The sequence below is a fragment of the Neophocaena asiaeorientalis genome, unplaced genomic scaffold (assembly GCF_003031525.2).
Source record: "Neophocaena asiaeorientalis asiaeorientalis breed wild unplaced genomic scaffold, Neophocaena_asiaeorientalis_V1.1 scaffold110, whole genome shotgun sequence".
In the NCBI taxonomy this organism is placed as follows: domain Eukaryota; kingdom Metazoa; phylum Chordata; class Mammalia; order Artiodactyla; family Phocoenidae; genus Neophocaena; species Neophocaena asiaeorientalis.
This window is the reverse complement of record NW_020175053.1, coordinates 7,891,073-7,904,403: the sequence shown is the minus strand read 5'-3', so window position 1 is coordinate 7,904,403 and position 13,331 is coordinate 7,891,073. Positions and strand designations below refer to the sequence as shown.

Sequence of the window (13,331 nt, the reverse complement as noted above, 5' to 3'; positions counted from 1 at the left end):
CCCAGCACCCCCAGCCCACCCGCCCCTCCAGCCCACCGGAGAGGCAGCGTGGGGTAGTGGATAAGGGTGCAGACTGACCCTCTCTGGACCTCAGGTTCTTCTCCAGTAAAAGGGAACAGCCAGTGCTTTTGCCTGGGGAGGCTGGGAGGCCTGGCTGCTGTTGTTGCTACTGTCCACCAAGTGGCTGTGTGCCCCGGCCCGGCCAGAGTGGGAAAGCTTTCAGAATCCACGGCCGGCTGACCAGCCACGGCCTCAGCGCAGTGCCAGGGCCGCCGGCCTGCCTGCAACCTCCCAGCAAGCCCGGGAGTGGGCTCTGCCCACTGACTTCCACAGTGGGGCCTGGGGGCCCCACAGAAGCTAGGCAGACTCCAGGGCCAGATCAGGGCCTGCCCCAAGAAAGGAAGGGTTCAGGCTAAAAAGAAAGCACATTTGTGACATATAGTACCCAAAGGCTTTTTGGATCTCCCACACGGGGCCACAGTGGGGTCCTAACAACAAGAACAGTGTCACCGGCGCCCACCGCATACCAGGCACTTGCGCGCACCTGCCTGAGACACCACGTTTGACCCCACAAACCAGGAGTGGGCCGGGGATCACTCCCATCCTACATGGGAAACAGCGGGGCCCAGGGAAGTGAGTGGCTCAGCCAACCGAGGTCCCCGGGCATCAGCAGAGGCGTGAGGGCAGAGGCCAGGACCCACGTTGTCCAGCGCTGCCCAGGCTCCCAGGACACCCCAGCAGTACTGCCCACACGCTGAGTCAGGTCTCCGTACCTCTCTCCTCTGCGGCCCCCTGAAGGTCTTTCCCGGGCGGTCCTACTTGGGAACTGGGAGCGGGCGGCCTCTTCTCTGTGTAGGGCTTCTGGGAACCCTCTAGGGAGATGGCAGGCTCATTGAAGAGGTCCTGCGTCGAGCTGGAGTCCGAGAGCGCCACGGCCGTGCTCTCCTGGCTGCGCTCTGGGGAGAGAAGGACAGAGGCGGCAGCGTGAACCCTGGCACCTGGGGAACAGAGGGGCCTCCCACGGAGCCTCTCGGCCAGAGGCCTGGCCACTGCCCCGTGCACAGCCACTCTGACACTGCCTGGCCCGCCTGTCCTGGAGGCCACCGAGCCGCTCACCAGAGGCACCAATTTCCCGGAGTTTCCCCCAAGAGTGGTGTTCTGGTAAGTGTTTGACAATTGACTCTCAGGAGGCGAAAGCCTTCGTTTGTAGCATTTACTGATTTCTGTGGTGTAAATACTCCCACCATGGCCAATTTCGAGATACCAACGGGATGTATCTGAATGCAGAGTTGGGAAGAGATGCACAGTAGTGATTATACACCACCGCGCAGTATTCCTACCGCAACAGGCACACGTAACCGCGATGGGGAAGAACTCAGCCAACACTTTTACCCAGTCTCTGAAGGCCACGTGTGGGGGGTCTGCAGTGACAGTAGATCACTGGGACTTGCAGACCCCAGGTTGAGGGCGCCCCCGGGCTCCTCTCCACGGCCTCCCAGCTGCTCCTGAGGAAGATGGGGGCGGGGCAGGAGAGATTGGGGGACATCTTCCCAGGGTGCAGGCTGCTGTGGGAAGGGTGTGAAGCCCTGGCTGGACCTTTCTCCCCGACAGAGCAAGCCAAAGCCAACAGGGGAGGGGCAGCAAGCCCGGTGATAGCCCTGTCGCCTCCAGGGCACAGGTGAAGACCCACAGGAAACACCTGCAGGGAATCGCCCAGGGCCTGAACACTCCCACCAAGACACAGGGACCCGGCTGGCCAGGTCTGAGGCTGCACCCAGACAACAGAGGACCAGCCGAGCCCCAAGCCCGGGCTGGCAGGCACAGACTCACAGCCAAGCACTCTGCCACAGGAAGAGGGGCGAGGACATGGAGAGACCCACCTGAGGGGCACACAGAGGGCCTGAAGCAAGCAGAAGGTGGAAACAGATGCTGAGAAAACCTTCCAGCAAACCACTCCACCCTGAGCACAAGGCAGCACTGGGGGAACTGGAGGCTGGGGGTGGGGTGCACCAAGGGAACCACAGCAACAGCAAGACCCAACCCTGCTCAGCTTCCACCTCGTCAGCCTCACTTCCCCACCTGATGCCTGGGAGCTTAAGAGTGAAGCCCATTCCAGGCATGAATATCAGTTATTTCAACCTCTTCTGTCCTACACACGCTATCTTGAGTTCAATATAAAAAGTATAAGACACACACACACGCAAAAGCAGAAAAGAACATTGTCAAGAGACAAAAAGATCAACAGAACTGGGCTCAGAGGTGACCCTCCCCTCTCTTTTTTGTATTTACCTTCTCTAAACTATTACTAACTCCTGATGAAAGCGAAACCAGCAGCCACGCATCGTGGACTGGCAGCACATGTAAGAATGAAATGAAACAGAGCAGCAGCCTGAGAGAAGGGAGGTTCACGCTGCTGCACGTGAAGCAGGATCGCGTCCTCCAAGCGCAGACTGTGACCACCTGAAGATGTATTTTCTTAACCCTAATGCAGGCACTACATTATTTTTTAAAGAGTTATAAATAAACCAACAGTAGAGATAAAAGGCAACCCATTAAAAAATAGCACTTAGTTTTTGTCTTGAACTTTGTGTACTTGAAGGTGAAGCTCACTAGTCATGTGACCTTGAATAAGTAAGGCCCTTTCCCTACATCTGAGTTGCAGCCACGTATCATCTCAGGGGAGCTGGTGCCATGGGGGCTTCTGGGGTCTGGCTTTCAACCCTTGCTCAGCTGCTGGAGAGCCTAGATGCCCAGTAGGCAGTGCCCTGGGGCCACCAGGAGGACAGCAGGAGCTGCTTAGCAGGCAAACTCACAACAGAATGGGAAACTGTTCCGGCAAAGTCGAGAGCCTGGACTCTGGGAGACCCTGGCCTCTGAGTCCAGGTCCTGTTCTGTCACTTACTGGGTCGGACAGCCTAGGCGGTTGCCATAATTTCCTTACACTTGTTTCCCGACGTGTAGAACTGTCATAATACATGTGCCCACTTCATGGGGCTGTTATGAGGATTAAAGTGCCTGATACACTGTGAATGTTCACGAAATGTCAGCTCAACTATCACCAGTATGACCTCAGAGAACCCGGACCATCTCATCTCTAATGTCTCAGATGTGACACACAAGGGTTTAGTCCTAAAGGCCACACTGGACACAGGGCCTGTCGACAGGGTGCTGACCACTCCTTACACTGACCGGACAGCACTGTCCCAGGTGGGCCGGGCAGCACACAGGACACCAAGAATCAGGCCTGTGTTTCCAACGGCAGCTCTGGGGCTCCACCTCTCTACCCACGTCGGACTGATGACCAGGCTTTGGGGACAGTGACCTTTCAGGCAGCTCCATAGCTGCCTCTGCATGTCCACTGCCCAGTAAGTGCAGGGCATCAGCATCTCACTTCGGGGCGGCAGGGACCTGCTCGGCGAGGGGCTCTCCCCTGACTGCAAGGCAGACCCCAAGCTCCATAAGCCCCAAATGGGGGTGATGGGCAGTGTGAAGGCATCGCTTCTCCAGGGCTGGAAGCCGACCCTCTGGGCTCCGGGAGCCCCAGACCCACACTCCAATCCCAGAGCTGCCACTTGGGCTGCTCGAGGACTCCGTGTCATGGTCTTTAACACGTTTGTCACTGCCCACCCCTCCACCACCACCACCACCACTGCCCCCAACGCACACACAGGATTCCCACAGGGGCCTGCTTGGTTCCTGGCACACTGGAGTGACGCCCACCAACCCACCGGGCCCTCAGCCCCACCTCCGGCCCTGACAAAGGACTCAGGCTTGTGGTTAAGTGGTCCTGGCAATCAGCCGATGGGCGCTCCCCTGTCAGCACCCAAGCAGCCGCAGGCGCCGCAGGGCTGGGCAGCACGGCCTGCAGCAGGCAGGCATCCAGGAGGCAGCACAGCGGGAGGACTGACTGAGAGCCGGCATGAGGCTAATGGGCCACGAACTCACAAGTTGTTGGGCTTTGGGCCTGAAGGAACTGCTCATTTGGTGGAACCCGTTGTGATCATCATGAAAACCAAGGATCAGCTTAAACAAACGTCCGGATATTTCCTACCAATGCACTAATGTCCTGGCAGCGCTGCCTGGTAAGGGTGAGGGAGGGTGGTGTGGGCAGGATGGCGGTACCCGCTCCCCAGGGAATGACAGGTAGAGGAGCCTCAGCTGAGCCTCCTTTAAAACTGCACCTGCAGCCACCACAGAGCAGGACACGTGTCAGCCAGGGAGCCAGCGGGGATAGGGCTGCAACCACGCTTCCCTGACCCCTCAGACACGTGGGTGAAAACCTAGGACGCTGACCCTGACAGGGCAGAGAGCAGCATCAGCTGGCACGACGCGTGTGGTCCCTCCCAGGGTGATCGCGGGCACTCACGGAGCCCTGAGGAAGGCCAGAGTTCAGCAGGAACATGTAAAGGGCCGGGAAGTCCCCAGGGGCCACCACATCACGCAGCACCCCCTGCAGCTTGGGGGAGGCAAGGGTCTGTGAAGCAAGAGGGTGGGGGAGGCTCATGCCTGGGAAACAGAGGATAAGTGTGTCGCTGCAAAGACACACCAACGGGGACTCAGGAGGCCCGGGGCCAAGTATCTCCCATCCTCTCGGGTCTTGTGTGTCAGAGAGGGTCGGCACGAGACTGCTGAAAATGATCCTGATTTTAAATACTAAGAAGCAAGTGAGGCCCCACGTGGGGGCCTGTGGAGGGGCTGCACTGGGGCTTTCCGGGCCCCTGGTCCTAAGGCAGAGCCAGACTCAGCTGAAGAGCCGGCGACCCGCAGGGCTGGGCGGGAGGGCCTTCCCAGGAAAGGCACACAGGTGGGTGGACCCTGGGGACCACCCACCGCCCAAGCTCCCGACTTCCTTAGTGGGCTGCCTAGAGGCCGGCAGGAAAGAGAGCTGGCACCGGGGTGGAGGGCCGGCTACACAGGCAGCCCTACACTCCTTCCAGGGCGCTTTTTTAGAACCTGTCCACACAGAACCTGCTCACACTAATACATACGTGAGGCAGGGTTATAAATATGTCACTCTTACTGTTAATCACCCAAGAGGTTCACTTCCACTCCCCTGGGCCGCCGCAGCCCTTCCTCTGAACCTAAGAGAGACGTGCATCTGTCGACCTGCTTTCTCAGCCCGGGCACCCCCACCACCACCTCCGGGGGACCCACAGCCAGGGCAAGTGAACAGAGCTGGGGGCGCAGAGGGAAAGGGGCCCGGCCTGGTGACACAAGCCCCTGTCCCAACGGAGCTTTCTTTATGTGGGTTTGACTCAGTTGACATCCCTTGAACATTCTCAGGATTTGCAGGCCAGCCTGAAAGAGCTCTTTGGTTACAAGACACACGTTCCCTGCTGTGTTTTCTCCATTTGCTCTGGCAGGAAGGCTAGAAACGGCCACAGCCAGCTAGTCCATTAGTTCAGCTATATGAAAGCTCAAGGAAAAAGATGCATGCTGGTGTGATCAAAACTGCAGCAACTCTGGCTGCTGAGCCCTGAAAACATCACCAATTTTCTGCCGACCAGAAAACAACTGGTTTCTAAGAGCTGCAAACTTGGGTGGAATCAATATTTTGAGAAATCTTTCAACCGGGCAAAACCTGCCCCAGTCGGGCCCTGATGACCGCCAGGAAGGGACTTGTCCACCGGGAGTAGGGCTGGGGTGTGGGATGGGTGCCCTCCTGCAGGCCAAGGAGACTGGACAGACCTCCAAGAGAAGAGACACCAGAAACCCACCCCACCCACCCCCAGAGAGGTAGCAGTGGAGCCAGGCCCTCAATGCTCAGAGTGGGGAGAAGGGACTTCCCTGGTGGCGCAGTGGTTAAGAATCCGCCTGCCAATGCAGGGGACATGGGCTCAAGCCCTGCTCCGGAAAGCTCCCACACGCCACGGAGCAACTGAGCCCGTGAGCCACAACTGCTGAAGCCCGTGCGCCCTAGGGCCCGCGTGCTGCAACTACGGAACCCATGTGCTGCAACTATTGAGGCCTGAGAGCCTAGAGCCCGTGCTCCGCAACAAGAGAAGCCACTGCAATTAGAAGCCCACACACTGCCACGAAGAGTAGCCCCCGCTCGCTACAACTAGAGAAAGCCCACACGTAGCAACAAAGACCCAACACGGCCAAAATTAAATTAAAAAGAAAATTAAAAAAAAATTTTAAAGAATGGGGAGGGGACTTCCCTGGTGGTGCAGTGGTTAAGAATCCGCCTGCCAATGCAAGGGACACGGGTTCAAGCCCTGCTCCGGGAAGATCCCACATGGCATGGAGCAACTAAGATCCTGTGCCACAACTACTGAGCCCACATGCCACAACTACTGAAGCCCGTGCACCTAGAGCCCGTGCTCCGCAACAAGAGAAGCCACTGCAATTAGAAGCCCACACACTGCCACGAAGAGTAGCCCCCGCTCGCTACAACTAGAGAAAGCCCGCGCACAGCAATGAAGACCCAGTGCAGCTAAATAAATAAATAAACAAACAAATAAATAAATAAAAAGAATGGGGAGAAGACCTGGCCTCACGGTGTGCCCCTTGCCCTGAGCCCTCACCATGCACCACCCTGCTCCCCGAGCCGGCAAGGCACTGACCAGGGAGGCCTCGGGCAGCCCTGTTTTCCTAAAGGCAGGTAGGTGGGCAGCTGCCTCTTGACCCTGATACCAGGGGAGGCAGAGCAGGTCAGGTGAGAGCAGCACCCTACAGCTACCTGGAGGGGTTCCCAGGAAGGCTCTTCCAACAGACGATGACTGGGAACCTGCCTTTCTCAGAGCCAGAGAGAGAGGGAGACACCGCAACCATGCCACTCCCCTGTGGCCTTCGGGCCCTGCTGCTTCCCAAGCTTGCTCCCTCAAGGTCTCTCTTCCACCCACCCGGTCACCTCAGTGTCCAAATGCCACAGGACTCTCCAACCTCCGTGTCTTTGCTCCCATGGCCCCTCACCCGAAATGGCCCTGCAGCTCTCTCTGGAGGCCCACCTCCTCCAGGAAGTCCCCCCGATCCACCAAACCCCAGAGCCAGCTCATGGCACTCCCTCACGACACCAAGCACTGCCCCAGGGACACAGACCCAACTGAGATCTCATCTCAGCTCTCCCCACGGCGCCCTCTCCCAGGCCCAGCACACAGCAGACGCTAACAGATGCCATGACCAGCTACAGCCCAAAGACGTTTTTAAAAGGTGAGAATGAGGGAGAAAAGGACAGAGAAGGTGATGGGCTCTGCCCTCTGCCAGTCTCCCTCCTTGGCCCGACACCAGTCCCACCTTGTGGGGACTCGCAGGACCACCTGGGCTCCATGAGGAGAAGGTCTATGTGCAGGACAAGCCCAGCGTAGGCTCGTCCCCTCGGCCAGGCCGAGGACACCACGGCTGCAGAGCGCACGGTGAGCATTTTTACACCCTTGTCCTCGTAAAGAACACCTTGTATCTTATAGTCTGTTGCCTTTACTACCCTTTTAAGCAAGAAAGAATAAAGCAACAGAAACACAGACTGAGCTGCCTGCAGGACAGGCGGGCGGGCGGGCAGTGCGGGGCGGTCACTGCTGCATGTGCATCTGGCCAGAACCGGGATGATGGGCCGGGGCAGAAGCCAAGCACATCAAACACACACTCTCCAAACCACAGGACAGCAATACAGGGGTGCTCCCGGCCACCGGGAAGCAGGGAGCCGGACTGAGGGTCAGCATGCGGTCAGCTCGGTCCCTGAAGCGAGCTGTGACAGCACAAGCAGAGGACAGCCTGGAGAACAGTGGTCAGGGTTAGGGGCAGCACGGGCAATATTGGTGGAGGCAGCGTGGGCGAGTGGGCGAGGACGAGCACAGATGGGACATGACACAGACGGTGACGATGACGGCATGGCAGGCGAGGATGGATGGTCATGAGGGAGCTTGACACAGGCACGCTGGGCTGCCCCAAAGACCCACACGGCCCACACCTACCCCTGGGGCTCAGGGCAGCCATGGTTCACGCTGTAAAGGGGGCCACACAGGCACCCTGCACCCACCCCAGCCCCTGTGGCTCCCGCTTGCCTGACCCCGGCTTGCCCTCCCCTCCCCGACAGTGACCTCCAACACACCCCTCAGATCTTGGCTAAGCTTCCCCCTCAGGAAGGCTTCCCACCCACCAAGAGACCAGGACAGGTCTCTATGGGACCCTCCGCTGTTCACGGATTCACACCTGCTCCTGTACCAAGCACCCGCAGCAGGGCAGAGCCCAGGGCTGTGCCATGTACCTGGCACAGGGCCGCAGGACGGGCGGGGCCTTGGGCAGGCTGGAGAGCCCCACCCTGAGGCCCCCCTCCGGGTCTGGCTCCGACATTCCAAAGTGATGTGGAGCACAACAGCCAGACAGTGAGGGTCCTGGCCAGTCCAAGCCAGGGCCCAGGCTGTTCTATAAGGGTCCCGCTCCCTGGGCCCTGCCACCAGGGAACTTCCAATAGGGAGACACACAGATCCAGTGCCTTCCAGGCTGTGGGGACCTCCCCAGTGTGGCCTCCTCACTGGCCCAGGGCGGGGTGGGGAGGACACTGAGACCCCAGGTGCCCTTGGCTCTACCCCAACTAGCCCCACAGCCTCCTGCCCTCAGCTCACTCCCTCATGGGGGACAGGACACATGGCCAAGCCCGCCGGGTGACCGTGAGGATGGGTACCCGCTACCACTCCCAGGACCCAGCCTGGAGCCCCACGCGGATTGAGTACACACGGCTTCGTGGTGGGGCGCCCATGCACACACACGCACATATATGCACACACGCGCACACTGCACATCGCATGTGGGGAGGAGCACAGAGCTTGTTTGGGAACCTCATCACACTGTGGTCGAGCCTGTGTGAGCGGTGATCTCTGAAAGCCCCCTGAAGGTCCCAACATGCTCCAACGTGGAAGATTTCAGCGCTGCGGGCGAATCCCAAGACGGATGGAAGGGAGAGGTGAGGCAGGCAGAGCTGCTGGGAGCGGAGGTCCTGCTCTGTCTCTGTCTCCATCCCTCTCAGCCCAACCAGGGCCCCTCAGGTCAGCCGTGGGCGCCTCCAGCCGCCCGAGGGCCAGTTCCAAGGACTTCTCCCCAGGGCCGCAGACGGGCTGCAGGAAGCTCCCCACCCTGGTGTGGGGGCCTCAAGCGTGCAGGTGGGGCTGGTTCAGAGAGCACCCCGGGGCCTTCTATGCTAAGTAATTACTAAGACAATGAATAACTGTCAAGCTCCCTACATAGGCCGCAGCCATCTTCCTAAATCTCTCCTCAATCTCTCTCCAGGTCAGAACTGAGCCCAGCTGGCTCCTGGTAGTGAAGCAGAGGCGTCCTCAAGTGCAGTGCGGCCCTGAGGCTGGGTCTCCTCACCACACCCCAGGGAGGGCCTGGCACTTGGCTGCCCATCCAGCGGGCGGCAAGTTAGCCTGATGGACCCTGTGGTGCAGGGGACCAGGGCCCCTCGGGGGCCGACTTCAGAGGACGCCACCTGCCCCTCTTCTGAGGCTGTGCCACAGCTGGAGGGTCAGGGCACAAAGTCAGGGTGACTGACCCCACACCTGAGCTCCCCCGGCTGAGCAGTGGCGTCCGGGGCCCCTGCCAGCTCCGACGACAGGGGTGCCTGCGTCTAGGAGGCGGCTGTGACCCGCAGGCACCCTCGCTTAACACCCACGAGGAGAACGTCACCCCCGTCCCACGGGTGCGGAAGCTGTGGCTCAGAGAAGTGAAATCCTTGCCGAGGGCAGAGCTGGTGGAGGGGCAAGGTGGTTCTGCCCTGGCCGCCCCGTCCGACCTCGAGCAGGGCCCCAGCCTCTGCCCTCTCATCTGCACCAGGGCTGGGGGCATGCGCCATCCTCCTCGCCAGGCAGGGGCTCCACGCTGGCCCCCGATCTCCCATATCAGGAGACCCCAGGCTGGTCATGGGAGGTAGGAGCTGAGGTGGCTGGTGCAGACAGACCCTGGAGGCTCCAGCACGTCCCCCGGCATCAGCAGCCTGCTGCTTCTGCCCTAGCCGGGGCCTTGCCCGGCAGCCAGCAGGGTTCCAACGTTCCAAGACCACGGCTAGCTCAGGGCCCCAAACATTCTCGTGCTGTGGATGCCGCTTTCTCTCTGAGGTGAGGGCTGAGAGTTCTAACAGCACTGTAGATAGGCCTGGCCAGCGCAGGGCTTCCAGGCACAACCAGCTGGGGCTGGCCACAGCGAGCCATGGGATCTCAGAGGCTCCATGTCATTAACAAGAATCACTTTGCATAAAAAGTTTTTACAAACATTCAAAAACGTACAACCACTGAAATGATATCTGAGCGTATTTGTGTGGCTCCCCCTACAAGCTTGCAGAACCAGGTGCCCAGGACATGTTACACCGGCACCTGTCCCCAGTGCTCTGCTCCCCACGGCTCCACACACACACAGGTGTGCCAGCCTGGGACACCCTGAGAGGCATTCCTCCCTCCTGAGACTGGCCTGGTGCTAATTCCTCCAGGACGTACCTGGCAGAATGGAATTCCCAAGCAAGGACTTATTTCCAGTGTTTTCTCAATATTCTCAAGAGTAAAAGGAGAGAACAGGGTTTAACTTGAGGTGAGTGAGACCTGGAAGGTCCCTGTTTCAGGAATGTCTGCGGTATCACAGCGGGAAGATCAGGCCAGCCAGCTCCCGGGTCCATGCTCCCTGCTCTGGGGTGGGCAGGGAGGTGATAGACACACAGCACACGCTCAGACCTGCACGCGCTCAGACCACAGCCCCTCCACACACACCACAGGCCACCCTGAACCCTGGAGGGGACACCGCCAGCATCCTCTCCTCTTGGGTCACAAACCACACCCCGAGGAGTCTAGTTTGCCACCTTGCCCCCCCTCCACCAGCTCTGCCCTGGCCCTGCTCCCAAGCCCTGCTCTCCAGGGGCTGTGCACTGGGTCCTGCCGAGCTGAGCGACGTGGGAGAGAGGGCCTGGGTGGCCTTCAGCACTGTCACTGCCCCCAGGGTTCCACTTAGTGGCCCCCAAGGCCCACTAGTTGGCCCGGTGCCGTGCAGGTGAGGGGAACATGAAGAGACTGAGCTGCGAGGCCGGCATGCAAGCCTCCGGTGTTAGTAAGGATGTAGGTGACCGACCACCACCTGCCCGTCCCACGTGGGGAGCCAGCTGACCCCACCACCAACCCGTCTGGATTCCGAGGGTGACAGACTCAGAGTCACGGCCCTCCCCAATCATCAGAAGGACGTGCTGTAATAACGTGGGGGCCACTCGGGGCTGCCTGCAGACACCAGCGGCCTCCCAACCGCCCTTTCACGTCCCCAGCTCACAGGTAGGAAATGCAGGCTCGCAAAGGCCCCCAGGTGGGCGGGGGCAGGTGGTGACCCTGAGCATGTCTGGGGAGCACAGGATCACCGTGAGTCCATGAGGTTAATGAACAGCCGCAACATTGCCCGTGTCACCCCAGACCCGGCACCCCCCTCACCACAACAAAGCGGCTCATCACCCGAAGCACCCGCCCCCGTGATTGGTGTGCCGCCCTGGGCTGGCAGGAGGGAGAACAGGGACTGTACCGTCCGGCGTCGCCTGCTGGTGGGGTTTTTTACATTTGACGTAATCGTGGTCAATCGGAGTGGCTGTGTAAGGTGGGGATGTCAGACCTGGGCCAGAGGAGGAAGGGAGGGAGGCTCCGGGGCCCGGCAGTGTCCCAGCTGAAGAGTGGGAGTCCTCGTCCACCAGGCAGGCCTTCTCCCTGTGGACCAGAGGGTCGGGGCGCAGGTCAGAACCCTGCGGCCCACTGAAATGGGGCATGTGCCAGCCTGGATGGTGCCCTTCCCAGGGCAGGGGCCCCTGTTCCCAGCGCCTCTGGTGACACCCACCCCCTCTGGCATCCAGGGGCTGAAGGGGTGGGCCCAAGGGCCCAGCCGGGAGCTGCCCACCCCTCACAGCTGCGCTTGCCGGCAGCTCACATCTCACGCCCAGGAGACCCCTCCTTAGAAGCACCCGCCCAGCGCCCCTCCAGGCCGTGTCAGCGCCCTTCGTGTGACACCCACGGCCTGACACAATTCATCCCGATCAGTGTGTGGCCAAACATCTGGATTTACTGTACACTCACACGTGTACAAGGGTATATGCTACAACAATGTTGAGAGAAAAGTTAAAAACACCTGAAACGTGCAAGGAAATGGCTATAGAGAGCAGGGCGCACCTGTGCTCTGCAATAACACACACCCAGACAAGTGGGCACCATCTACAGAGTGGGTCCCAGACTCGCTGCTGGGAAAAAGCAAACTCTGCAACACCTCCAGGAGCTTGATTTTATAAAATAAAAGAACCCCTATAACTGGACGTTTACGTGGAAGTGTGTGCAAATGCACAGAACATGGTTTGGGAAACTCAACCGTGAGCAGATGCTAACTCTGGGGGTGAGAAAGGACTTGTCACGTTTTAGTCCATACATTTACACATTACCAGAATTTTCTATAACTAGTATGTATTTGTGTATTATGTGTATAAGTTTTAAGTTTAAAAAAAGTTACAATCACAAAAAGGCCATATCACTGTGCCTTGGGGGCCCTGTATGACTACAGTCTCTGGGCACACCGTGTCCACCTGGTGACCTGCCGCACATGTGCCCACCTGTCCCATAGCTGACAGGCCCTGGGTGCAGGTCTCTCTAGCACTGGGCAGAGCCTGCACGGTGCCCAGCCAGGCAAGGGCCCAGGGATGAGGCAAGCTGAGCCAGAGCTCCAGGACGCGGATGCCGGGGTGACCCACAATCAAGGGGAGGCCCGGGGGTCTGGCCCAGGCCTGCCAAGGGAACCCCATCAGGGCCCCAGCGCCATGAGCTCTCTGGTGCCGCGAGAGGAGCCCCTGCCTCTCACACCCTCCTGGCCTCTTGGGAGAAGGGGCAGCAGCTCTCAGAGGGCCCCACCCCAGGGAGAGGCCCTGGCAGAGGGTGCCAGGGTAGGAGGCTGCCACGTGCAGCATCCACACAGGCAGAGCTGTGCCGGGAGGGGGAGTCAGCTCCTCCAGGGACCGTCCAAGGACGAGGAAGTGATGGGCACGCACAAGCAGCCTCTCTTTCTCAGGTTCAACAGAAGGGCCTCGGCCCAGCCACTGGGAGCCTCGGACCAGACCTGACTCTGCAGGCTCTGGGAGACTCAGCAGATCCCTCCCCACCCCAATGCCCACCGCCCAGCCGCCACCCAACCGCCGGGAGCATGTGCTACTCACTTTTCTGAGGCTTTGGGCGCGTTCTTCTCCTCGCCCCTGGCAAAGGGCCCTTCTGCAGCCTCCTTCATGAAGCTGACCAGTACCTCTGCACTGACCCCAGAGTCGGGCCTCCCCAGGAGCTTCAGGATGGATGCGTGGAGCCGGAAGTACACCTGGGACAAGGACGCGGGTGTGAGCAGCCCTCCCA

At 59.7% G+C, this 13,331-nt stretch overlaps 1 protein-coding gene across 5 annotated transcripts in view; it reads right to left on the bottom strand.

The window, feature by feature from the left end:
* The window catches only part of CABIN1 (calcineurin binding protein 1), a 98,563-nt gene that overhangs the window by 45,652 nt on the left and 39,580 nt on the right, over window positions 1–13,331 (bottom strand). For all 5 annotated transcript variants that reach the window (XR_003005753.1, XR_003005754.1, XM_024763761.1 and 2 more), the window contains exons 25-27: window positions 13,145–13,296; window positions 11,482–11,660; window positions 774–956 (exon numbers count right to left, since the gene is read on the bottom strand). Coding sequence is in view for 3 of the 5 variants with exons in the window: in XM_024763761.1 (XP_024619529.1) it covers window positions 774–956; window positions 11,482–11,660; window positions 13,145–13,296 (514 nt within the window). In the remaining 2 variants the exon portion in view is untranslated. The remainder of the gene's footprint in view (window positions 1–773; window positions 957–11,481; window positions 11,661–13,144; window positions 13,297–13,331) is intronic.